Source organism: Bos mutus, chromosome 18, assembly GCF_027580195.1.
Source record: "Bos mutus isolate GX-2022 chromosome 18, NWIPB_WYAK_1.1, whole genome shotgun sequence".
In the NCBI taxonomy this organism is placed as follows: domain Eukaryota; kingdom Metazoa; phylum Chordata; class Mammalia; order Artiodactyla; family Bovidae; genus Bos; species Bos mutus.
The window spans coordinates 53,123,732-53,151,149 of NC_091634.1; the positions used below are offsets into that span (position 1 = coordinate 53,123,732).

The 27,418-nt window shown below is 42.2% G+C and overlaps 1 protein-coding gene across 2 annotated transcripts in view; it reads right to left on the reverse strand.

Moving 5' to 3' along the window:
• CDH13 (cadherin 13) overlaps positions 1-27,418 on the reverse strand; it is a 1,011,871-nt gene that overhangs the window by 633,598 nt on the left and 350,855 nt on the right. For both annotated transcript variants that reach the window (XM_070388650.1, XM_070388651.1), the window contains one exon: positions 555-763. In XM_070388650.1, the coding sequence (XP_070244751.1) occupies positions 555-763 (209 nt within the window). The remainder of the gene's footprint in view (positions 1-554; positions 764-27,418) is intronic.

Genomic DNA, 27,418 nt, shown 5'->3' on the forward strand with positions numbered 1-27,418 from the left:
CATCCTGATTTCAGGACAAGGCATGTGCCTCAGGCTTAGCCAACTAGAGCGTCAGGATCCAATTGTCACAGAAACTGAATCAGGGATGGGAGCGTGCTCTGAGGAGAGCCAGTGAGACTTGATTTCAAGCTTGGGGTGGCAGTAAAGGAAGGGATGCTCTTTGAGATGACTTCAGACTGGGAAGATGACGTGAAGCTGCTGAGACCACACCAGGAAGCAGGAAGGGCTGTGACTGTCTACAAGCGAAGTCAGTGGAAGAAAAGTGGAATCACAAACGGAGAAGGACCAAAGCAAAAGTCATCATTTGGGCATGGATGCACAGCCATGCTAGCAGGCAAAGCTATCCCTGAGGTCTCTGTCACATGACCCAATCAGTTCCCCTAGCCACGCTGTTTTTTGTTGTTTTTTATTTTTCTTTTTGACTTAGGTTTCTATCATTTGCAAACAACGAAAAGACTCTTGACCAATAATAAGCCAAAGACCCATTTTCCACACAAGACACACAAGTCTCAGTGTTCCTTCTTGGACCAACTTATCCTAAGTGGCTACATTACCTGCAAGGAGCCCTGGATGTCTTTCCCTCCAACAATCACGAGTTCCGCCATGTCTTCTGCATGGGGAGTCCGGGCGTGGACGAATAGAGTCTTGCCCACTGCAGTTATGTTCCTCAGGGCGACTAAGCTGCCGTCGGTGTTTACCCTGAAGTATGGGCTTGAGACCTCATAGTGCAGCTTGTCATTTCCCTTGCAGTCACTGAAGGTCACTGGCAAAAACAAAACAAATGAACAGAAACAGAAGAAGTGTGAGTAGGCTGGGAAGTTTAATGCTGGAGCTGTCTTTGGCCCTTAAATATGACTTACCACTCTGCACCCCAGATCCACGAGTGCTGAGCCTCACCCACTGCACCCTCTTGTGGCCTCATGGCTTTGACTATGCGAAGGACTCCACTCAGTGAAGAGTTCCTTAATCACCTCCCCTGTCCCAGGCAGGTGCTAAGCCTTTTAATGCCCAAAGAGAACCTCTTCCCTGCTTCCACACTGGGAGCAGAAGATACTGCAGACAAGGCTGGGAACTGAGACGGAGGGTCCCTTGTCACTTCTCATCTAGGTTGAGCCCAGCAGTGGAGACAGGTAGGAAATGAAGGACTCAGCCACGGCCTCCCCTTACTTCCCCAGGCTCTATGAACAACCATTCATGACAGCATTTAGCCTACTTTGTTCAACTTTCACTTAGCTCTTTGGTGAAGTCAGGGGTGGCGGCTTTTCTTCCCTCAGAATCCCTATAAAGCTTTGCATAGCTGCTAAGTATGGTTGGGATCTGTGTGTGAGTGTTGAATGAAGTTTTGACAAAGGACAGTTATGACAGCATTTATTGATGGCATCTGAGTGGCGGGCTCTATTATAAGGACTATACATTCAGTCTCTCCTTCCAGTCTCACAACCACTCTAAGTTACGGCAGCATTTCCCAGGTTTATTTTTGTTATCTCCCCCAACAACAGAAGTGTTTTTAGGTATTGTTGCCTAATCATCACCACTCTCATGCATTGTCAGGGTCATAGAGCTGTTGTATATCTGTTTATTTACCGCATGTATATCTGTACTCTACACACACACACAAAGTACAATTGCTTGTCTTTCTCCCAAGAACCTGTGTCACCCCTTTGGTGACATAGAGCCCCACTGAGAATGCACAGTCTACACACATCATTTCCATAGCATGGGAGGCAAGACTGAGCCTTGCAGAGACTGACTGACATGCTCAAGACCACACACTCAGAAAAGGCAGACACCTGTTCTCAGGCTGATCAGTCTGGATCTACATTTCAAGCTCCCAGCATATCCATTTCCCAGAAATGGGTTAACGAGTGGGAAAGGAGCTGCTGCCCCATCCTGACCCCCTCAGGCCTCTAACCAACCCCTCCAGGTCATCAGAGGCACCAGGTGAAGACATCCTGAGAGACAGACCTGCATTTAGGACCCGGCATATCATAGGCCCTCGATATATCCTCGCTCTCTTCCCAACTTGTGGTATCAGGTAACTAGGGTTGCATGATTGGGTCTTGTATATTTTAGACATCTTTTACCAGTCCAGGAATGAGTGCTTTAGACTGGGGGCATTTTTCAAGGCTATGGGAATAATCTGCTGCTGCTGCTGCTGCTAAGTCGCTTCAGTCGTGTCTGACTCTGTGCAACCCCATAGACGGCAGCCCACCAGGCTCCCCCGTCCCTGGGATTCTCCAGGCAAGAACACTGGAGTGGGGTGCCATTGCCTTCTCCAATGCATGAAAGTGAAAAGTGAAAGTGAAGTTGCTCCTCCGTCCATGGGATTTTCCAGGCAAGAGTACTGGAGTGGGGTTTTCTAGAGAATTAAAAAAAAAAAAAAAAGCACTACCTGCCCCAACTCCCAACCGAGGTTATGGCAGAGCAGGACTGGGGTCCAGGCACTGGTATCTCTTTAAGATTTCCCAGATGAATCTAATGCAGCCAGGGTCAAGCACTAGGACCCTGGACAATGGACTGCTTGTCAAGATGCCAGGTTTCCACATTTCCCAGCGATTCCTGGCACAGAGACAGGGTTGGGGACCTAGCATGCCAGTAACTCTTATTCCTGTGTCTTGTGAAGGGGCAGTTTTAAGAGTAGGCGTCTAAGCCCCTTTCCAATCCTGGTTCATTTGTAGTGGCCCTGAGATCGTGGGCAAATGACTTGTCCCTTGAACCTCAATGTCTTCATCTATAAAGTGGAACTGTTACAGGGAAAGCCAATTATGGCTCCATTTCTTTTACTTTAACCTTTGCTTCTTGTTGCTTTCCTTCACTAAAAGGATACTGTCCATACATAATGGCCTGCCATGGGGAACACTGCCCCTCTGCCTGAATGTTAAACCAAAATGCTTTTTGCAGGATCTTGTCTATCTGCGGATGGCTATAGGAAGTAAGAAATTAGCACATCCCCTCCCCAGGCTCGCCATTCCAGGAGGTATATGCAAGGTACATGCCTTTTTAGTTTGCTTTCTCAGTCCCCCAACCCCCCATTCTATAGAAGAACCTGGCACCCAGACCCAGACAAGATGGTTTTATTCTGAGACATTAGTCTGTCATTGTCTGTCTGCAGGCTTTTTGAATAAAGTCGTATTTTTTGCCAGAACAGTGTGTCTGTAGACTTACTGAGCTGTCATGTGGTAAGTAGACTGAACTTGGACTCTGTAACAGAACAAATAATAGTACCTCCCCTCATAGGTACTACAATTCTTCTGATAAGCATTAAACAAGATAATAACACTTAAAGCAATTCAGACAGACCCTGGTGCTATTACCGAAACACAAATTTTTGTGCCTGACAATACCTTCCTTGGTATTGGCCTTGGTATTGTGAGGCCAAACAATACCAAAATATCAGTGTAGAACAGAGAAAGGTTTCCTGCAGGGCCCTGCAAGGAGACAGGTGGATCATGCCTTCCTTAAAAACCCCAAACTGCCCAAAAGCTCTCTGCAAAGCCCTTTTATAGGAAAGGTGAGGAAGGGGCATGGATGGTTGTTGCAAACTTCTTGGTGTCAGATCCTTTGTTCTTGAACCGTCAGGTCACGGTCAGGTAACAACATTCCTCTAAACTCCCACCAAACAAATGCTATTCTCTGTTCTGATAAGTACGGGCTAGGTCCCTCAGCACAACTTTCACTCTCGGAGGTCCAGGCCTGGCTGAGAAGAGGGGGTCCCTGCAGGCACTGGTTACCCTGCCCCACAGTGTTTGCCCAGCACCCATCTGGGTCTTCCTGCCAGCGCCCAGGCCTGGCTGAAGAAGCTCCCTGAACTGGTGGCTCCCTCAGGGCCAGGTCCCCAGACCCGCAAGCCACCATTGCTGAGGGAGCCAGGTGCCCAGGACCCAGCTGGCCTCAAGCTCCTCAGGCCACCCAGTGGGGGCCAGTCCTGGAGGCTGCTGCCATTAAATCACTGAGGTGGGGATCGGGGAGAGGGTCACCACCACCTCAAGGACCTGGCCAGTGGGCGGCCCTGGTGAGGACTCTGGAGGCCCACAGGACACAGTCCCCAACTTGTTCTGAGCCCCCAACTCACCCAGGCCAGGCCAGTTCTGCCTCTGACCTCGCTCTCCATCTGAGGACCACCAGTCTGAGGACTGTTGGATGAATGTCCTACTAATGGCCGCTGTGCACAGTTATTCACGGGGAGGAGTCCACTGCTGCACCGACCAATGGCTGAGTGACTGTTTAATGGTCTTGTGGTAACTGTTTTCTGGTAAAGTGTTGGGGGTTATGGCGGGCAGCAACGTCCATGAGAGTGCTAGGGGTTTCAGCAGGTGGCAGTGCTCTATTACGATGCTCCATGAATAAGAATTACTATCATCAATTTTCCTGTAATTCTGGGCATTGAAGGAGTTCTGTTTCCTTTTCTACACAGCTTCCTTCTTCTAGCTGCTTTTCTGACTGCCTCCTGGGTCCTTCTGCCTCTGTCCAGTCAGGTACTGGTGCTCTAGCCCATGCGGTTACCATGGAGATGGTTACTACAGATATTTCTGCTGAGGCTAAAGCAATGAGACAGATGATTCTGATCCAACCTTGCCCATTTTTGAATCCTCCCACTTTTCTTGGCAAAGCTCTACCTATCTCACATGAGAGATCATGAAGGGAAAACAACTTCAAAGGAGTGAAATTACAGTGTCTGCCCACAGCAGACTCCACAAAGTTGTCTAAGGTATTCTTTTTTCCTAAAAGAACGACACTCTGCTGAAATGTTTACATTCGTGATCGCAATGAATCCTCACATTATCTATCTGGGGTGAATACTTTTTTTTCCCTCTGGAAGCTGAGACTTAGAGAGTCTGAATGAGGTTAAGGAAGCTGAGACTTAGAGAGTCTGAATGAGGTTAAGGCCAGTTAGTCTAGGTCATCTGCCTAAGCGAATGTGTTCTTTCCTTCAATCACTCAGCTTCCAGATTCACAATCTAGCCATGCTTTCATACCTGGTCTGCTAGTCCCTTAATATTTTTCTTTTAATCGACTCACATTTTTATTTATACAATTATTTAAAGATAATCTTTATAGTACATGATGAATCTGCCAAACATATTTTTCTAAAAATATTAAATTTAAGGAGGCAAGTAAAAACATACATCAGTCCTTGTATGTACTAATGACATGTGTTCCATGCTCCAGAACTGCTGGCTTGGGCTAAATTCTTCTCTCATTTAAACAAATACATGCTTAGGTCCACCATACTCAGGTTTGTAATCTAGGAAGGCTCTGATATAATTATATGGGGTTGGCTGAAAAGTTTGTTCATGTTTTTTCTGTAATATTTTATGGAAAATCCTAAATGAACCCAATATGATTATCTTATATATTCTAGAGGGCTTCTGATATTTGAAATAATATTTATAAAATAATAATATAATATATATAACCCATATAAAATATATTATATATATTATAATGTCAGATGAGTGTATTCTCCTCGGTTCTGTCTCGTCTCAATAAAAATTTGAAGTCACAGCATAATTATATTAAAAGCCTCAGAAAGTGAGAAGAGAATACTGCCTCCCAGCCTCAACTGCTAATGTGTTATTGGAGACAAGATTTTTGTAACAGTGCTCCAGCTATTTCCCTGTAAACTTTGGTTAAAATACAAGTAGACAAGGAGAAAGGTAACTCAGGAAATATTGCTATATTGCTGGTATAGTATCTATATCAATATATGTATACACACAGAGCCATAGAGAACTTGTAGAGCTGTTTAGATCATTTGGGGTGTTCTTTGCTGAATAAAGTTCTTAAGAAAGTTAAAAAAAAAAAAAAATTTGAAGTCACAGACATGAAAGCCCTTGGTGTGTCACAGCTCTCAGACAGACCGTGTTACAGCTCTTGGATAGACCAGTGTTACAGCTCTGTGTTACAGCTCAGTTTTATTTATAAAATAACATGAAAATACATCCTCAAGAGGTGCTGCTTCTGCTAAGTCACTTTAGTCGTGTCCGACCCTGTGCGACCCCATAGACGGCAGCCCACCAGGCTCCCCCGTCCCTGGGATTCTCCAGGCAAGAACACTGGAGTGGGTTGCCATTTCCTTCTCCAGGGCATGAAAGTGAAGAGAGAAAGTGAAGTCGCTCAGTTATATCTGACTCTTAGCGACCCCATGGACTGCAGCCCACCAGGCTCCTCCGCCCATGGGATTTTCCAGGCAAGAGTACTGGAGTGGGGTGCCATTGCCTTCTCCCCTCAAGAGTGAGGGCATGACAACCCAAAGACATGAAAAGAAGAGAAAGAGAGAGAGAAAGAGTGAATATACCGCGTGCACAGGAGAGAGACCCCCGGCCGGTTGTCTCCTTTTTTTGTATGCTTTGTTCCTCCCCTGGGCCTGCCCTATGTAAATTAGGCTGGCCAGGATGCTGTTTGTTCTACCTGAGGTCCTCACTCAGGTCCTTACCTTCCTTTGTTCTATTTTCACGGGCTGCCATTTTGGACTCCTGTTTCCTGTTCTCACTACCTAACAATAATAATGTAATATATTATATAAAATAGTATAATATATATAACATAAGAATATATATAACATAAATAATGAGGTCTTGAGAAGGACACAAACCTCAGAGAAGGGACAATCTAGACCAAACCAACAATCGCAATTTAATACTTAATCAAGAGAAACATAGGGCACCACACTCTTTGTTTCTTCTTCCTCCTGAAGGAAACAGACCCCATTTCCCCATTGACTGCAATTTCACCTTAAATTTCCTATTAAAGGGCACAATTGATAGCACCAGCCCTGCATCATTGTCTTACATTATGAACCTTGTTGACACAATCAAGACGTCAGTGATTCTCAGAGACCAAACCAGTGCATGCTTCAGGGTGCAGAGTTCAAGGAACATATTAAGGATGAAATGGAATGGTTTATGTCTGTTTTGTAAAAAATAGATGTTTCTATATAGACAACCTCCTAAGCTCAGAATAACACCATGAGGATAATTGAAAGGAAAAATGATAATAAACAATTAAACTTGTGAACAAATATTGAAAACCTCTATGTGAGGGGAAAAAGGAGCTATCCGTACTATTCTGCACCTACAAAGAACTTCCTTACATAGTTTATCACTATGGCATTTAAAATAGCTACCAGGGAAAAAAATTATACATATAATACACTGTACATGCGGATTTATTGGAATCAATTGTGCAACATCATTCTTTGTGATACTCTGTGAACACCCCAGGAGAAGAAAGGGGGAAGTGAAAACTCCCCACCTGGGGGAAAAATGCAAATTAGATGAATGGCACCACTCAGCGTTTCAATTACGCTTTCAGCATGTTTCCACTCAAAATGTCCTCTGGGCTTAATGCAAATGTCACGAAGAGACAAACTTTAGCTGGGAGACAAAACCGCAACTGAAATGGGAAGCGTGGCACGTGTGAATTAAGGGGCTTAATCCTCCTGACCCTGATTTTATGTTTTTCTATTTCTTTCTTTTGAATGTGGTTCTCCGGGATGGAAAAGGCATAGATTTCTTACCATCTAGAAATGTGTGAGGAAGCAAATTAAGCTGTATCATGATCCCAGGAAAATATAAAAATGTAGATAGATTTAAACTTACTGTAAAATATAGAGCAGTCCTACTCATGTAGATAGGTACAAACTCAATATGGAATTTGTGCTATTCTTGTAAGTGTTCTGGGGTGAGTCAGTGATCCATGCACTCACATCTGACATGGGTAAATGGTCCTAGATACATTATTCACATTTTGTAGAGACTTGCAAACTGGTCTACATATAAGTTTCAGGCCTCTCAGAGTTGGTGGCCAGACTCTGCTTGTACACGTGTGTGAGGGTGTGTGATGACCAGTAGTAGTGTGGGGTCAGTCATCTTGGGGGCTGTGTTCCTCCCAGAGTCAGAAGTGCCTGGATCTACTTCTAGCAACCTATGCTTGCCCACAGAAGAGCATGGCTTTATTTCAGCAGTATGCTGGTTAAAAAAAAAAAAAAAAGTAGATTGTACATTGCTTACTCTCTCTTAAGACTGTACCATCTATCCACATACGCATAGCTCAATTAGTCAAACAATTCAATTGCTCCATTTTGCATGAAGGGCCTGCATAGTGGTTGATTTGCGGCGTCTTTGCTAGGGCGTGGAAAACCATGCCTTTCTAACAGATGAAATCGCACTTAGTTCAGAAACATCAGATGGACTCTCCCCAGGATACTGCACATCACTTAATTGCTTTTTGCATCTTCAGTATCCCACTGGGTTCCAACTTCCTTGGAAAGAACTCAAAGGACTTTAGTCCAGAGACTCTATGGATTCTCAAGTGAGAGAAACAGAAAACAATTCCTTTGGTTTCTCCCAACACCCTCGTTACTCAAAGCTTCTAGTCAATCAAGGTTTCATTAACATATGCTCAGTGCCACCCACACAGGGACAGATCCTTGACTGATAATACATCCTCCAGCCTTCATTCTGTCTACCCTCTTGGTTCCTGAATGCTCGGAACCATATCCTGTGTTTCATGTTTGGCCTGGAGTCAGCATCGACATCCAGAGAGCTTCTGCAAGGTTCTGGGCATGTTCCTAACCATGACTGATTATCCCAGCAGTGGATTTCACCTCCAGAGGCTTTGTAGATTTGATAGGTGCAGAATGCACATAAAATGGTCTTATACATCTCATGTGTCAATCCCAGGTTTGATAAAATAGAGTTTCGGTTCTGTCATGTCAGCCAAAGACATCATAATGAATGACTCCATCAAGTGATATTCAGCAAAAGCCTATTTTTTATCATGTAAACCCTTAAGGGGTTTACAGAGCCCACATCTGCTTTCAGGGGATTTCCTGTGCCAACCATTAAAAATTGAGCTGCTAGCTCTGGATAGTCTTTTCTGCCAGGGTCTTACATTTTCCTCTTGCTACTGATTTTTTTTAAAACACAGCAAGTTGTTTTCTAAAAAAAATAAAAAGTTATGCATTTTCAATCCTGTGGTGGTTATAATCACTATGAATTTGTATTTCAGATTGGAATTTATATGGCACAGTGCCTGACACAGTAGATACTCAATCTGTTTGTTGAATGAATAAATAAGAGAACTGCCACTTGGCAACAAAGCAATTTTAAATTCCTCAAACAAAACTGAGGATGGCCCAAATTCACCTAAAGATTTGAGTAAGTCAATGTGAAAACCACCCACTCAGCGAAACAGAAATCACTGATTCAGCAACTTTGTGAATGACCAAGTCTTAGATTACTGTTTTCATATTAGTAGTCCTTGGTTCTTACTTAGTCCTTCATTTTTGATTTATCTAGTAATTATGTGCACAGATGTCTCCCTTTCTGAGTGTCTATAGCGTAAGTGAATGAGAAAAGAGATTTGCTCCACTGTAACTTGTATTTGGTCTTGCTGTTGGAGCTGTCTGGAGACAAGAGGCAGAATGTCTTGACTAGGCCTATACTGAGATTCAGATCCTGATTGTGTGTGATGCTCTGGCAGTCCTGTGATTCCCAAGCACCCCTACACTCCATGAGATGGCATACATGTGGAGGAAGGAACCGTTAAGGAGGTGGACCACACACATTGCTCTGGGGTCTTCTAGAACTGAGTAGAATAAAAGCTAAGGAAGGAAGGTGTGTTGGGATCCTACAGTGGTGCAGGTGGGAGCTATACATTGCTGCAGTGCAAATATTAATACTTGCATGATCTTGTTATTGTCCAAATACTGGAAAAGCCGGAAGAAATTCAGGGTACCATTTGGAAGGTCTTGATGATCTTGTTATTGTCCAAATACTAGAAAAGCTGGAAGAAATTCAGGGTACCATTTGGAAGGTCTTGATGATCTTGTTATTGTCCAAATACTAGAAAAGCCGGAAGAAATTCAGGGTACCATTTGGAAGGTCTAGTTATTTCTGAGTGAAATAATTTGCTGATCATTGGATACTTTCAAGTAGCACTTAAATGACTGTTGAGCAGGAATGTTTTGGAAGAGATTCTAGCATTGGATACTGTCTCTTACAGCTGGGAAAGTCTATTATTCTAAATCACTATATATTCATCCATTAACCCATTAAAAGTATCATTTGATCACTTATGGTATGAAATACAGTAGGTAGAAAGGGATAAATACCAACATTAAGACAAATAAGGTGGATTATCTGTCTTCCAGATATTCAGAGTCCAGAAGGTTGGACCACAGTATCATTTGGAGGGCTGCCCTTTTGAAGGACAGGTGTCCCATTTCTCCATTGTGTCAAAAGGCCAAATACCACCACAGGGTAGATCTCAGAAGCAAGCAGATCATCTCTTCATATAATACATTATTTCTTACAGTAAGAAAAAGTCAACCAATGAACAAGTTTATAATTACCAGAAACACCCAAGGTGAGGGGTTATCAACAAGTATATATCACCTTATTGAAGAGCTGTACTCTCTTAAAATTGCTTAGAAAGTGAGTTTCTGTATATTTTTTCTATATTTTATTATCAATTGGATGTGTTTTTCCAGACAATGTTTTGGCTGTAAGTCCCAACAAAATTAAAGAATACAGCTAACACATTAGGAGCATTTGAAGGGATGAATTTTAACTTTTAAAGGTAAATATTATCTTAATCTATAAACTAAATAGTAGAAGTATGCAAATCTTGTCGCCCAATTTTTTAATTGGCTATGAAAGTCTGAAGATCTAATTGTAATAATGGCTACCATCAAGTTAGCAGAACTAAGCATCATAGACCTAAAGGTCCTTCAGTTTTGACTCACTCTCTTCTTTAGAACTGAAGCAGGATGATCAGCTATTCTCTTTCTGGGTTCCCAAAGAAGCACTTGGGTTTTAGAAGGGATGAGGGGATGACTGGAGATGAAGGCAGATGGGAGAGTGGCAGTGATAACCCGATCTTAGAAATAAATTAAAATGTCCAAGATGAATAAACAGACAAAATAAGAGTCTTCAGGAAATGTGTATTGAATGAGTTTCTGATTTAAAATCCTGACTAGATTTTAAAATATAGTCTATAAAGAGTGCATAATCTATAAGCTGAAATAGCACTCAGTAAATAAACTGGAAAATTCTGAAAGAGATGGGCATTCCAGACCACCTGACCTGCCTCTTGAGGAACCTATATGCAGGTCAGGAAGCAACAGTTAGAACTGGACATGGAACAACAGACTGGTTCCAAATAGGAAAAGGAGTACATCAAGGCTGTATATTGTCACCCTGCTTATTTAACTTATATGCAGAGTACATCATGAGAAACGCTGGACTGGAGGAAGCACAAGCTGGAATCAAGATTGCTGGGAGAAATATCAATAACCTCAGATATACAGATGATACCACCCTTATGGCAGAAAGTGAAGAAGAACTAAAGAGCCGCTTGATGAAAGTGAAATCGGAGAGTGAAAAAATTGGCTTAAAGCTCAACATTCAGAAAACAAAGATCATGGCATCCAGTCCCATCACTTCATGGCAAATAGATGGGGAAACAGTGGAAACAGTGGCTGACTTTATTTTTCTGGGCTCCAAAATCACTGCCGATGGCGATTGCAGCCATGAAATTAAAAGATGCTTACTCCTTGGAAGGAAAGTTATGACCAAACCTAGACAGCATATTAAAAAGCAGAGACATTACTTTGCCAACAAAGATCTATCTAGTCAAGGCTATGGTTTTTCCAGTGGTCATGTATAGATGTGAGAGTTGGACTATAAAGAAAGCTGAGTGCCAAAGATTTGATACTTTTGAACTGTGGTGTTGGAGAAGACTCTTGAGAGTCCCTTGGACTGCAAGGAGATCCAACCAGTCCATCCTAAAGGAGATCAGCCCTGGGTGTTCATTGGAAGGACTGATGTTGAAGCTGAAACTCAATACTTTGGCCACCTGATATGAAGAGCTGACTCATTGGAAAAGACCCTGATGCTGGGAAAGATTGAGGGCAGGAAGAGAAGGGGACAACAGAGGATGAGATGGTTGGATGGCATCATTGATTCGATGCACATGGGTTTGGGTGGACTCCAGGAGTTGGTGATGGACAGGGAGGCCTGGCGTGCTGCGGTTCACGGGGTCACAAAGAGTCGGACCCGGCTGAGTGGCTGGACTGAACTGAACTGAAACACTGATCTATAAGTGTTCACACCTGGAAGAGGGACTCCCCTGGTGGCTCAGTGGTAGAGAATCTGCCTGCCAATGCAGGAAACAGGTTTGATCCCTGACCTGGGAAGATCCCACTTGCTGTGGAGCAACCAAGCTTGTGTGCCACAACTCCTGAGGCTATGCTCTCGAGCCCGGGAGCCACAACTACTACGCCCATGCGCCGCAACTACTGACGCCTGCGTGCCCTAGAGTTCCTGCTCCGCAATAAGAGAAGCCACCGCAATGAACTGCAAGTAGAGAGTAGCCCCTGCTTGCCTCGACCAGAGAAAAGCCCATGCAGCAACCAAGAACCAGCACAGCCAAGAGTAAACAAATAGATGTAAATAATATAAACAAAGAAACAAACAACCTGGAAGAGGAAGCGGGGAGGTTCTAGGAGAGGAGAAACTAACCACCAAGTCTTTAACAGAGTACTGGGAACATAATAGATATTCAATCAGCAGCGCTCCCCGCCCCAGTCCTCATGTGATATTTCAACTGTTTTACAGAAGGCAAAATGCAGGCCACTTGGAGAGGTTGAGTTGCCTATGGTGCAAAGGTTAGTGATAGAGTTCAAACTGAGTTCAAACCTAGTTCCACCACACTCCAGGCTTTTCACTGCACTGCTCTGCGTCCTTTGACTACTGTGTTTGAAAAATTCTCTAAACGCTAGTAATTAAAGAGAGGAATATTTCACATAAAATATAACAAATCAATCTTTATTGGATTAGCCTTCCAATCCACTGGATGCACAAAAATGGACAAACTGACTGGGTATCAAGAATTAGTAAAATGTCAGACTTTGGTTTATGACCTAGTTGAGAATGCCACGTGAATGTCATCATTCCCTCTAGTTCACACTAGTTCAGTGAACATAAATGGCTGTGGCATCAAGGATTAGAGTTTTGATTCACTATCAGTGTGCATTGGGAATCACCAACACATTTCCCTAGATCCTGAAGACATTCTACAAACCCATAATGCTGATTTTTCATGGTTGATGTCTACCTTCTCTGCTACTGCTACTGCTAAGTCACCTCAGTCGTGTCCGACTCTTTGTGACCCCACAGATGGCAGCCCACCAGGCTCTCCCGTCCCTAGGATTCTCCAGGCAAGAACACTGGAGTGGGTTGCCATTTCCTTCTCTAACAGTTACCATTTACAGCTAGATACTTAATACGTATTTCTTTCAGTTCTCTAACAGTCCCATGAAGGTAGTGTTTCATGGATGAGAAAACTAAGACTCAGAGAGATTAAGAAAACTTCTGTGAGTCACACAGCATTGAGTAGCAAAGCTGGAGCTCTGCTGTTTACATCTGTTCTAGAGTCCTGTCTCAGGTCTTGAGGGAAGAGGCAAGATCATTCCAGGATGGTGAAATTCAAAGTAAATGTTAGAAGTCTATTCTGTAGTTTAGGAGCCCATGGATTAACAGGAAGTTGGTCTGCCTAGAGGTGAAAGAGGTGTCAGTGGTAGAGATGAGCAGAATGTTGAAGCCAATGATTAAATCCATCAGCAGGAAAACCCATATAGCAGAAGCCAGAAGACCCTGTAGATCAAAGCTCAGGGAATACTTGAACTCTGAAAAAGGTTTAGGAAAATACATGAAGGGGACCCAGCCAGATCTTTATGCAGCCCCAAAACATCTAAAAGTTTTCAAGTGCTTTTATTAGCATGGTTTCTTTAAAGGATGAAAGAAAATATGTGTGGAATTTGCTACCATTGATCTGTCTATAACTTTTATCAAGGAACTTTGGAGATTTGAACTTTCTGCAGACCAGTGCTCTGCTATTCTACAGATTCATCACAAATCCCCAGATTACAGGCGATAAGACAACGTGGAGGAGGGGAAAAAATAGCATGGAAATTTGGTCCATGATCTTCAGAATGGTTTGATTTTCATTAAGACTCGTAGCTGGTCTGCAGCCAGTGTGTGGATGGGCATCCTGTGTATGAAGAGTCCTGAGGCATTTTGAACACCCCATCCTGCATTCCCTGTGCACATCTAGAGTGTTTCCATGCAGAGATGTCCTTGTGCTACCTGCAGAGCAGTGTTTGGAGGCTCAAGTGTTTGTTGCCTGAGGCAAGAATGAGTGCCCTTCCCAAAAGGTACGCCTGAGATATTGAGAGGTTGGTGACTTAATAACCAGAAGGGATACCAATCAAACTGTAACACAGTGCCAAACACTGACTTGTCCCCTTCCCAATTTTCTCCTGACCTAGGCTTTGGTAACCTAACCTGGGAGCTTCGTAAGGAGCTCCATCTCTCTGGCTATGCTCTGCACTAACCCTGGTAAAAGTTGGCAGTCAGAAATATTAGTGGACTCTCTGTGGTTGTAACCAATTAATTCACTCACCTCCTCCCTAATTGCAGTGGGTGAGATGCTCACCAGCTGTGATTACAAATTGGTTCTGTCTAGTTGACAAGACCTTATCAGGAAATTAAAATAAAGTGATCTGGCTTACAATACATGAAGCACAATTAATTATTGCATACATATATGGGTTTCTGATATAAGCAAGGAAATGATCAGCCCTCTAGGTCATGCCTATTCATCCTCCAGTTGCCAAGAGACTTTTATTGCATCCCTGATGCCATATGGCATTGTCTCTAGCTTTAGCCTCATGGGAACGCAGGAGGCGGCCTGCCAAGAATATCTCATCACTTGTTAAAGGTACCCCGTTTTCCTGTGATTTCTTCTCTTGACAACAATGGCCCACATTCATTTCCTTAAGAAGTGAAAGCTATCACAGCTGAAGGCTTTCCACCCTACCTGAATTATCAGGGGAAGTGCAAAAGCCAAACATAAATCACAGCTTTCCATCAAAAGTGGCAACTTTTGCAATTGAAGGATTCTTATAGGGGATCTTGAGTATAGTACTGTGATTACAGAAGGCCCTGTGTGTCTGGAAGTGTTCTTTTTGCACCTACCCACGGCAAGTCTCAGGTCCCGAGATTTATTGCTTGTGCTTTTTCTTTATGTATATGTGCTGCAAGCTGAAGCATCTGGTCCCACACAACTGTGATATTTACGATAATGAATCACAGATGTTTAAAAGGATGTAATCTGAAAACACTTAAATGCTAAGATGCTGGAAACTTACTGCAAACACTGTGAAGAGAGGACCTTTGGATTATGTTGATTTTCTGATACGATCACTTACGAATAGGACTTGACATATCCTAGGAAAATACCAGACAGAAAGGAATGACTTCTTTCCACTTTGAAGAAGTGTTCAGAATAAGCAAGGAACTCCAGGCGGGTAGACTCGGTTATTCTATAGGTTACTGAACTGCAGCCCCTTCGAGAATCAAGGTTGAGCTTACTGTGCACCCATCCTCCAGCACACAGTATTTTAATGGCCATTTCCAAATACAAGACAACATTTTTAATTTCACTGGCGTGAAAGGGAAATGCACCCATTTACCCGCCTTCCATCCCTTATTGCCCCATCAGCCACACAAATTGATGTATATTCTACCAGATTAACAAGCTATACACACACAGATATGCTACAGCAGTTCCGCTCATACATCTATGACAAACTTTTTATGTCAGCCCATATAGAAGTACTTCATTCTTTTTCATGACTAGATAACACTGCTTAGTATGAATACACTATCATTAAAGCAGTCTCCTGTTGCTGGACACGGATATTTTCTGTTTCATAATTACTAACCGGTTGGTAATAAACACCTTTAGGCCTGACTTTTTGTGTATATGTGCAAGCATTTTTTTTTCTACAGTTGAGACCCATCTTAGAAACTGCTGATTCAAATGAAATGCCCGTTTAAAATTTAGTTAGACGTTGACAAATCATCCACCGGAAAGATTTTATGGCCTTGGACTCTAATCCAACGTGTAATAGAGTTCTCTTTCCTCACACTAACAGTGGATAATATGATATTTTTTGCCAATTTGTGAGCTGCAAAAAAGTATAGTGTTAATTTGCATTTTTCTGATGAATAGTGATGTTAGGCTTGGTCTCATAGTACTGGCCATTTTAATTTCCTTTCCTGTGAATTTCTGGGTGTGCACCAATACTTAATAACTCAAATTACCATCTCTTGTTTCTTTTTCTCTCTACTAGACTGTGAGCTTTTTGAGGCAACTATGTCTTGCTTGCCATTCTACCTTCACTGCCCCAGAGAGACTAGGCACATGCGTTTTGTAGTGTGAATACATGTTTCAAGGATGCAGCCGAAGTTTCTTCCTTCTACTACACAGCTGCTTACCAGAGTCTCACTTTCAAAGAGAAAACTCAGTTCAGCCCCCTTCTTCCTGGTTTCCTCTCATATCACGCTCCCCAACCAGAATAAAATCTTCACTTTTCAAGGGCTGTATCAACCTAGTAACTTTTGTGTCTCTAGTGCATTCTAGTGGAGAAGGCGATGGCACCCCACTCCAGTACTCCTGCCTGGAAAATCCCATGGATGGAGGAGCCTGGAAGGCTGCAGTCCATGGGGTCGCTGAGAGTCGGACACGACTGAGCGACTTCACTTTCCCTTTTCACTTTCGTGCGTTGGAGAAGGAAATGGCAACCCACTCCTGTGTTCTTGCCTGGAGAATCCCAGGGACGGGGGAGCCTGGTGGGCTGTCTATGGGGTGGCACAGAGTCGGACACGACTGAAGCGACTTAGCAGTAGTAGTAGTACATACTAGCACAGAACCTGAAAAATGGTAGGCACTCAGTCAATTTTTTCCAAATGAGTCAGTCTTCGATGGATGACCTGTCAGATGGTTCCTATATCAGATGCCATGCTGGCACCCAACTTTGAAAGGTGGACTGGAGCTTTTGATGTTATTTCTGTTCTCCTGTTCATCTCCTCTGCTGATGGATAGAGGGAGCCTTGGGGCTCTTAGTGAAACGCTTAATCCCACTTTGTGAACCGGGGTTTGGGGTGTGTATAGAATCTGTGAAAGGGAAATGCCATGATGACACCAGCAGATGGGCCTCGTTGCCTTGGTTTGTTTGTTTGTTTGTTTGTTTTGTTGGGGGGGTTGGCGCAGCTGTATAAAGAAAGGTGTACTGCAGACTTTCTAGAGCATGCCCTACTGAGATGTTGAATCCATGAGATGAATTCATACTGATATACTGACATAAATCTCTAAAATCAGCAGAGAGAAGCAAAGAGCTTATAGGTCATCTTACAGCCGCATGTCCCTCTAAACCAGGAATCAGAACCTATGGCCGGAAGGCCAATTCCAGCCAACTCCTTTTATAAATAAAGTTTTATTGGAACACAACTCTACTATTTGCTTACATGTTGTCCATGTCTGCTTTTGTTCTACAATTGTAGGATTGAATAGTTGCAGCAGAGACTATCTGGCTCACAAGCCTAAAATATTTACTCTCTGGCTCTTTGCTGAAAAAGTTTGCTGACCCCTGCTGTAGGCCAAGGTCACATTTTTCTCCCCCCATGTTTCAAGAGATCTACTCTAAGCCACCTGAGTGCTAAGGCAAGCAAACCCTCCGCAATGGATTTTGTGCTCTTCAGTCGCGTGATTAGCCATAACGACAATCAGCAGAGTGAGGAAAATGACTCACACTCAACTAAATGTTATCTCAATGCCTGTGTGTTACTTTTAATTTTCAAAAATAAAGATCTGCTGGGAGATATTTTCCATCCAAAATAGAATCCTGAGGGGTTTAACTTTTTAAATAAAGTTTTAAAATCCATTATTTGCAGTCATTAAATATATGGACAAGCACTCATAGAGAACATGAATATACCCAGAAGAGCAGAAGGGAATTGTGTGTATCTATATTTTTTATGTCTCTAAAGCAATAATTTAATTTAGAGCCAAGAAATTAGCTGAGAATCATGCTTTTGCTCAAGCTCACACACAAAACTGTTTGTCTTCAAGGTCTGTTTCACACACATAAAGCGATCTGTCATTTTCCCATGTAATTTGTCATTAACTTTTGTTTCTTTCCTTGTAGACAGTCTATCATTATTATCCCCAAAATGACTAAGATGTCTGATTTTCTTCACTCTGTAAGTGAAGCCATCTGAAGATTTAGCTTCCTGGAAAATGAAATGGGAATTATCCAGTCCAAAGGTGGTAAGGAAATAGGGATTTTATTTTCTCTGATGAGGGCTTGGCTCATTAGCAAGAAGCAAATCACTGTTCATTTGAATAGAGAGACAAAAGAAAGAAATCAAAAATCCCTCAAGTTGCTTTAACATCTCCACAAAGTTAGTAACTATAGTGAAGTGAAGCAAAGGGATAGTTACTGTGTATTTTAAGTAGTTAAATAAATGGCAACCCACTCCAGTGTTCTTGCCTGGAGAATCCCAGGGACGGGGAAGCCTGGTGGGCTGCCGTCTCTGGGGTTGCACAGAGTCGGACACGACTGAAGCGACTTAGCAGCAGCAGCAAATACCCCACGAACTCAGAGAAGTGCCACATTTGAGCGATATCGCGTATTTCTTCTATAATTTTATAAATTTGAATTGGATGGTTTCCTGAGTTCTTAATGCCTTTTAAGCCTGGGTATCATGGATAGGAATTTTTGTTCATTTACTGAGTAAGGAGGACACAGTTTCTAGGCTAGGGAATGGGTATAAAAGTGAAATCTGGTGATAATTAACAAGAGTGCATGAGGAATGAAGGGAAAATGAGGTAGAGTTGTTGCTCACTCTTTCACCAGTAACAACCTCGAAAACATTCCTAATAGCCGTAATGAATAAAACAGCTGCTGAGCTCAACCCAAAGCCCTCTGAGGAAGATGGGCAAGGGCAAGACCCTGGGTTCTATTGAGCCTCCCACTGGGTTTGGGTGAGGAAAACACAGTGGTTGCTAAAGAGCTCTGCCTAAATAAATAAAGGTTTGTTGGGAGAAAACAGGAAATCAAGTGAGAGAATGTGAGGAGCAGAATTGTGGGGGTGGGAAGGAAGCAGAAAGCTGGAGGTGTGGCAGAAGATCAAGAATGACTTCCCTGATCCTCAATTCATCAGTAAAATGCAACCTCTTCATAAATGATGTGTATGGTGTGGGCTTCTTGTGCACACTGTTTCAGGGGCCATGTTTTATTGTTTGCTTGGTTTGGTCAAGAACGAGGCAGCCTTTAAAGCATAGGACCCAGAGGCAAGACAGGCTATGAAGACACAAGCCTCCAGGAACAGGTATAAGTTAGGGAGGTGGCTCTGGATTTTCACACTGTATTGAAGTTAGGAACTCAATTCCCATTTAACTAACCCTCCAGAGGTTGGAGTGGGTCTGTGAATACTGCATTTACATCTAATATTTATTCAACTCTTTCTGTGAGTCAGGACTTTGCATGCATTATCTCAATATCTTATTAATTTTTCACATCTGTGAGTCATATTAGTATTATCTCCCCACTTTACAAATAAAGAAACTGAGTCCAAATGGAAGCTGTGTGACAGGCAGATCTGTGAAGCTGTGCCTGGGTAACAGGTGTAGAAGCACTCGCACTCCGAACCAATCTGCCCAACTGCAAAGCTCACACCTCTTCCAGCTTGCCTCTGCTGTCTCTCACCTGCTCAGCAAACTAGTCTCAAGGATTCTATGTGTCCCATATGCATAAAACAGAAGAAAGTTAAGACCGTGTCTTTAAGGATAATGAGATAGTCAGTGAGTCAGTCAGCCATTTAAAATCAGGTGACAATCCTGCATAACTAGGAACAAAGGAGAGGTGGGAACAAATTCTCTGGGAAGGAGAAGAGAACAAGAGGTCTTGTTTGAGCCTGAGCCATAGAAGGCTTCATGGAAGAAATGGCTTTGAGCTTCACCTTGAAGGATGAACCGAACCAAATAGTTGTTTTTTACAACTGACTACAAGCAGGCACCACTACCGGTGACCAACATCAAAAAATGGACTGATAGATTTCACCAAAGGACGTGTCTAGTCTCAAATGCACAAATTATCTCTAATTCCTTTATTTTTTTTTTATTTTTTCTATTATATATATTTGCACAGGTACTTGTATTTAATAGCAAGTTTTAATGGCTTTCCATTTGTAGTAATTATAGAATGTTTTCATTTCAGATACATTTTTACGGCAAAAATCAAGTGATTGTACTTTAAGAATGAATATTCAACAAATAAGGGTAATGTCATTTATATGTAAGGCAAAAGTCATGATATGTGTGTGTGCTCAGTTACTCAGTCGTGTCCAACTTTTAAAAGAAAAGAAAAGCAACTCTTTGATTCAGTAGGGGTCTGGGCAGCTATCTAGAGCCTTCATCAGCCATGTTTGTAGCAGATCCATCCACATGATGATGTTTTTGAAAATATTCTGAGCAACTACAAAGCACAGAACAAATTTCAAAGTGAAAAACGCGGGGTGGCGGGGAGGGCAGCAGAAATGGAACATGTGTGAGGGGGCAGCTCCTCTTGATTAAATTTTCAAAAGGAGATAATAAATTAGGAGAAAATGTGAGAACAAAGACATCCTGTGGTTTCTACTCTTGAATTAAAATAAGCAAAGACGCCAACAAACCAAACTCTAAATTTCCACTTCTGAGAGTTAGTTATATATCTCCGTAGTTCAATTCTTGCAGAGTCAATTCAGGCAGAAGGGGGAGTTTTCTGACAAAATTTGTTCATTGCAGAAATGATAGGATTGGCATAGACTAGGGATTCTCGGAGTATGGTCCTAGGATCAGCAGCATCGGCACCATTGAGGAGCTTGTTAGAAATGCAGTTCCTGGTCTCCATCTAAGCCTAAATCAGAGGCTCGGGGGACAGAGCCCAGTGATCTACATGTGAACACAGCCTTCAGAAGAGTCTGGTTGATACTCAAGACTGACAACCCTCGGCAAAGATCATCTTCCAGATGACTGAACAGCTACATGACTCAGTGATTCGATTAGAAACACATTAGCCAATATTAAATATGCACTCCTGGATACTTAATTAAAAAATACAAGTATCCATTAAATACATAGAGAAAATATTGGCTTGGGAGCCGGAATGCACAGATGTGAAGAGTCCTACCTCCCCAGCTGCACAAGATTTTGTACAGAATCCCTGACACTCAATATGCTGATCTGTAAAATGGGAATAATGATGTTTATTGTCTAGAATTATCTTGAGAAATGAAAATGTGAAGCATCTGTTACACAGGAAGGCGCCTAAAATACTTGCATGTGTAATTTTATTAAAATAACAGACTTAACTACAGTTGGTACACAGCCCTTCTTTTTTAATAAACATCAAAATCTAAGCAAATGAAAAACAGCTCTTATTGATCCACTCTGCTTAAATTGAGAGGGTTGTTTTTCTGCAACACTGTCTCCCAAAGGAGATAGGTCTCTCTCAGAAAATGCAATATAATGGATGCTAATATCAAAGGGCCTAATTAACTGTCATTCAGTGACTCATCGTTCTGAATGAGATAGATATGAAAACAAATCTATGAAGTTGAAAGAAAGGAACGGGGGAGTCCTCTTCCTGCCTGGGCGATTGCAGTAGATCCTGCACTGGTCCCCCCAGTCTCCCCTCCATTCACTTCCACCCCCAATGGTCTCAACATAGCAAAGAAAGGTCCAGATACAGTTTTATGTTTATGTCACCCTTCTACTCAAAATTTAGAGTCAAAACGAAGCTCCTACTCTAACATAAACGCCCTGCATCATTTAGTTCACGCCATGCCTCATGCCCTCTCCTTGCCCTCGGCCACTCCAGCCTCACTGGCCTCCCGCTCTTTCTCAGGCCCCCAGGCTGCTCATGCCTCAGGGCCTCCGCGTCTGTTGCGCCCTCCACCTGAAGTGCTCTCCCCCTGCGCAGCCACAGCTCCTTCCTTCAGTTCCTAACTTCTTCTAGGTGTCTACTCAAATGCCACCTTTGTCACAGGGCTTTCCCATTCCACATTTCAATACTTCCCGCCTCGACATTTCTTTGCTTTTTTGTCCTTAGCACTTTCCATTATCAAAATTACTCATCATACATTTTCATTACTTACACGGCTTACTGTCTTCCTCTTTCTCAAGAATGCAAACTCAGGGCATCTTAAGAGCTGGTAACAGTGCCTGGCACATGATGGATCAATACATGGTGAATCAGTCAATGAATTGATTAATTTCCTTCATTTTTATTCCTTTACTTAGCTATTATCATCTACCAATTATTTAATGATGATTAAAAGTGCAAAGTAAATAGGCAGGTAACCAACTGGAGAAAAGGACAAACGTAAGATGACCTTCTCTTGTCATTTTTTGGCCATGTATGGATATGGAAAAAAGAAAAAGTTAGATGCATAATAATTTTAAGACATTTCATCACCAGATTTCTTTTTTGTTGTTGTTGTTGTTGTTTTTTGCTCTTCGGAAAGTTTCTCAGGGCAGCAATATAGTTTAAAGAATCAGAGCTCAGAACCTGACAAGTCATAGAATCACAGACAAGCTATGCCACACTGTTGAACTGTAGTTTTCTCATCTGTGAAATGGGTTGCACGTTGGTACATGTAACTCGTGGGACTAGAGTGAGTCTAAGATTAAGTAGGAGAGATTTCACAGATCAGTCTCTGTGGTGGCTAGTGTAATGGGTCAGTAAACAGTATTGGCTATCACTGGAATCTAAGTCACTCAAATCTGGAGAAAGCGGAACAGGTGCAGCATTTTAATGCACAATCAGATCCTTCTGTTTTGACTAACTCTTAGGAACTGTAGTTAATTCTACTCCAACTCACTCAAACGTCATACTGGGGTAAAACCAGTTTCTGAAAATAAAATTGCCATCATTTTGAAAAGACCCACTTTTTAAACACCAGTAATGGCTCCTGACTCCCCTCAAACTCTGGAGTCATGCCTCACTTCACTTAGTTTCTTGATTAGACACTATCAGAAGCAAACCAGGGACTACAGAAGTGAATAACCCTCGTTTGGTTTCGGTCTGTTAACAAAGACTGAGCAGACCACGTGGCAGCAAGTGGTGTCGTCAAAGCCTCACCAAGCAGTGGAGAGCTAGGCCAGCCTTCCCCGAGCCTCCCCTCCCCCATCTTTCCCAGGCCTAGCCTTTGATTTGCTCAGAAAGACAGGCTTTGGCATTTTCCACAAAGGAGCTGCCTTGGGGAAAAGTAAGTCATGTCAGTCAAAACTGTTTATGAGATGTGTCTGAATTTTGTTTTCGTATGCATCAGGGAGAAGGCATCTCAGATCACATTTTTTTTCTCTTTCTGTATTAATGAAAAATTATTACTTGGGTCTAAAACATACACCTAACACGACAACAAATTCCTTTATGGTTATTAACTATTACATTGAGTCTCTTTTTAATTAAAGATGTGGTTCAGACTTGGAAGTACTCCCACTTAGCATCCAGAAGATGACAGTTACTGTAGAGCGTCGCGTTAAATGATACTTGAGTTCAGCACTGTGCGTGTAAAATACCAGCCATCTTAAGCTACTGACCTCAAGCACATAAAACGCAATGCTGGTCCTGGACTGGGTACATTTCAAAATGATTTCACATCATACTGTGAATTGAAAATTAAGGGCTTTTGTCTCATTCAAAAGAACAACAAACAAACAAACACCAAATGCTAGTGAGAGGGTGTTCTGAATAATATAGTGGAGGTCATATTTTAATCCAAAATTTTCAGTGTCTGCTATTCATTTTGAACCACTATGGATGAGACTGACCCTGCAACTTGCTATAATTTTTTGTCAGGCCTTGTAAATGCCCTGGCAGGCATTATTTTAAAGATGCTGAATCCACTGCAAATATTTTAAAGAGAATCAAGTCAAATCAAAACAAAGCAAAATCCACAGAAGCCAAGCCCTCCTGTCTGAGATAGAGAACCAATTAAGATGCCCCTGGTGAGAATGTGAGCATAAGCTGTGATGAGAATTCAATATTGCTGCTGAAACAAACTACGCTGTGAGACAAGTCCTGTGTATCTGGGCGGAAGAGGAGGTGAACACATACGTAATTGGAGATCTTCCTTTGTCTTTGTCCTTCACATGGGAAAACATTGTTCAGTGCCCTACCGGGAATTCTGAGGGGTGCAGGCCTGAGGCTGTTGGTCGGAGTGGCCAGCTCAGTTTGTGAGAGGCACTGAGCTATGCGGTGGGGGGTGGGGGGTGGTTCTCTAGCTTGCAGCTAAGGTTTTAGAACTGCTTTCGTGTATCTATGTGTAGCAGAATGTAAGGAACTGGAAAGAAATGAGATCTGAAGAGGGACAAAGAGTGAGAAGGGGCTAGGCCCTAGAGTTTACAGGCTTAAGCAGAGAACATCTCCCTTCTTCTGACCTAATTTTCAAGTAGAGACAGCAAAGCCAAGTACTGTGAAGTGAAGGTGGAGCCTTTCTCTGTCTGACATGCTTTGCTTAGTATGATCATCTCTAGGTCCATTCACGTTGCTGCAAATGGCATTATTTCATTCACTTGGCTTTGCCAGAAACTGTGTGTCTTCCTGTAGTAATGGAATCTTATTGCTATTCTCTGGGTTTTACTTCGGAGAAGGCAATGGCACCCCACGCCAGTACTCTTGCCTGGAAAATCCCATGGACCGAGGGGCCTGGTGGGCTGCAGTCCATGGGGTCGCTGAGAGTTGGACACGACTGAGCGACTTCACTTTCACTTTTCACTTTCATGCATTGGAGAAGGAAATGACAACCCACTCCACTGTTCTTGCCTGGAGAATCCCAGGGACAGCGGAGCCTGGTGGGCTGCCGTCTATGGGGTCGCACCGAGTTGGACACGACTGAAGCGACTTAGCAGTAGCAGTAGCAGGGTTTTACTTTGGCACATAGCTACTTGGCTAGAAACTACACTTCCCATAGTTCTTTGCAGCTGAGTGTAGTCATGTGACTCAGCCCTTGTCCTTGGAGAATAAAGTGAAGTGAGAAGACAACTTGTAACTGATATCCTTTATAAAAAAAAGATGTTTTTCTTCTCCTTTTCCTCCCTGTTGTCCTTTCTGAAGGGTGGATAAGGCTGGAGCATCTTTATTATAGCTATTAGCCAATTCCTTGATTAATGTGGGTGCCCAGGTTTGAACTGATATGAGTGTTGTTAATTCAGAGTTCTTCCCAACACACATCCTTTTCTTCCTTTTTGTTGAAGTATAGCTGAATTACAATATTGTGGTAATTTCAGGTATGTAACAGCAAAGTGATTTGGTCATACATACATATGTATATATCTGTTGGGTTGGCCAAAGGGTTCGTTTGGGTTTTGCCATGCAATGTTATCAGAAAACCCAAATGAACTTTCTGGCCAACACAGTATGGTCTTCTTTTCCAATGCTTTTCCATTATAGGTTGTTAGAAGATATTGAATGCAGTTCCTTGTGCCATATAGTAAGTAGGTCCTTATGGTTTATCTATTTTGTATGTAGTAGTGTGCACCTGATCATCCTATACTCTTAATATATCCCTCCTCTCCTTCTCCTTTGGTAACCATAAGTTTACTTTTTATGCCTGTGAGTATGTTTTTGTTTTGTAAGTAAATTCATTTGTACCATATTTTAGATTCCACAGGTAAGTTATATCATATGGTATTTGTCTTTCTCAGACTTACTCACTTAGTATGATAATCTTTGTGCCCATCTATGTTGCTGCAAATGGCATTATTTCATTCTCTTTTATGGCCAACTAATATTCAATTATATGTTTTATATATATATATTTATATTTATATATATGCCACATCTTCTTTATCCATTCATCTACTGATTGACATTTAGGTTGCTTCCATGTCTTGGCTATGACCACTGGGTTATATATTTTTTCAAATAAGACTTTTTGTCTTTTCTGGATACATGCCCAGGAGGAAGATTGGTGGATTATATGGCAACACTATTTTTAGTTTTCCAAGGAACCTCCATACTATTTTCCATAATGACTTCATCAATTTACATTCCCATAAATGGTGTAGGAAGGTTCCCTTTTCTCCACACCCTCTCCAGCATTTATTATTTGTAGACTTTGTGATGAAGGCCATTCTGACTGGCCAATACACATCCTCTTGAGCCTGAAGAGCCATTTGCTGCTTTCCCTGGCCCTCTCTTTCTCCTTCCCCATCTGCGTCCCTGCCATCTACCATAATAGCTGCAAGAGAAAGCCAATATCCCTGGTTCAGGAATCAGGTCCAGCTCACCTGAGTATGTTTCTGTTTCTAGACTCAGTATTCCACTGTTGCATTAATTAGCCCATGAATACATCCTCACTAAATCCAAATTTCCCTCTCATCAATGGAGGTCATTTCTTTTTTCCAGAGAGCATTTATTGAGCATCTAGTTTAGGCTGACTCATTCAATTGTCTTGATTTTTCTACCTCTTCTCTTATTAATGTGATGAAGTACAGTATTTACATCAAGCAAACTCACTTGGAATTTCCTCAAAAACAAACCAAATGAAAATATAAAAGAAGTGGCAGATACGCATCATAAATATGTAAGTTCCTGCTTATGCAGAATTATTTAGGAGATGCAGTGTGCCACTTGAGCACTGTTCACAGATCTTTAACTACTTCCATCAAACATTCAGAGGTTCCTTTGAATGCAAGAGTAGGAGTTTTCCATGAGGCTTGGGAATCCCCTCTGTGCTCTACTACTGTGTTGGAGCAGTAGGTAGAGCTTGCCTTTGGTTCCTTCACCTGTCTTTCCCTAGTTTCTTCCTGTAACACCCCAAAACAGGACTAGAGTAATCAACATAAGAGGCCAATGTGATCAAGTCTGAGCGGTTTGCAACTTGGTTACAACTGTTTGCATAAGAAATAAGGTACCTTCTCTGTTTTCTTTTTCAGATTGCGGCTGCATCTGTGATCATATGTGACTATCCTGATTTTACATTTATTTATTTTCCCTAGACAGCACTTCTTATTTTGTCCCTGTTTATGAATCTGGCTTTTGAGATATTAAATGAAAAGAAAAACCACTTAATCCATTTAAAGAGATAAAGTATCCGTCCAGTGGTACTGCCACAAAGTTACTGCAAGATTCTAAAGACATCATGAGAGATAGCAACCCACAGCCCTTGACCTTTGCCAAAGTGACAGACCCCTCTCACCTCCTGACAGCAATTTTCCATTTAAAGCATATTTGCATTAGCCTTAGGGGAAGCTGGGCTTACTTATCAAGTCAGTTATATGGAACCAAACACTTAGGAGAATTGTAAGTGAGGTAACAGGTGTTCATCTAAATCACTTCCATGTTGGGGGAAGGGCTTTGAATTTGGATTTCTAGTCCATTGCTGCCAGAAAAGAGCCGAGTAATCCTGAGCAGAGCATCAGTGCTTCCATCTATGAAGTAGGAATTTTATACCTACCTCTCCAGGCTTTTGTAAGAACAGAATGAAATAATACATCAAGTACATGCTCCATAAATGTG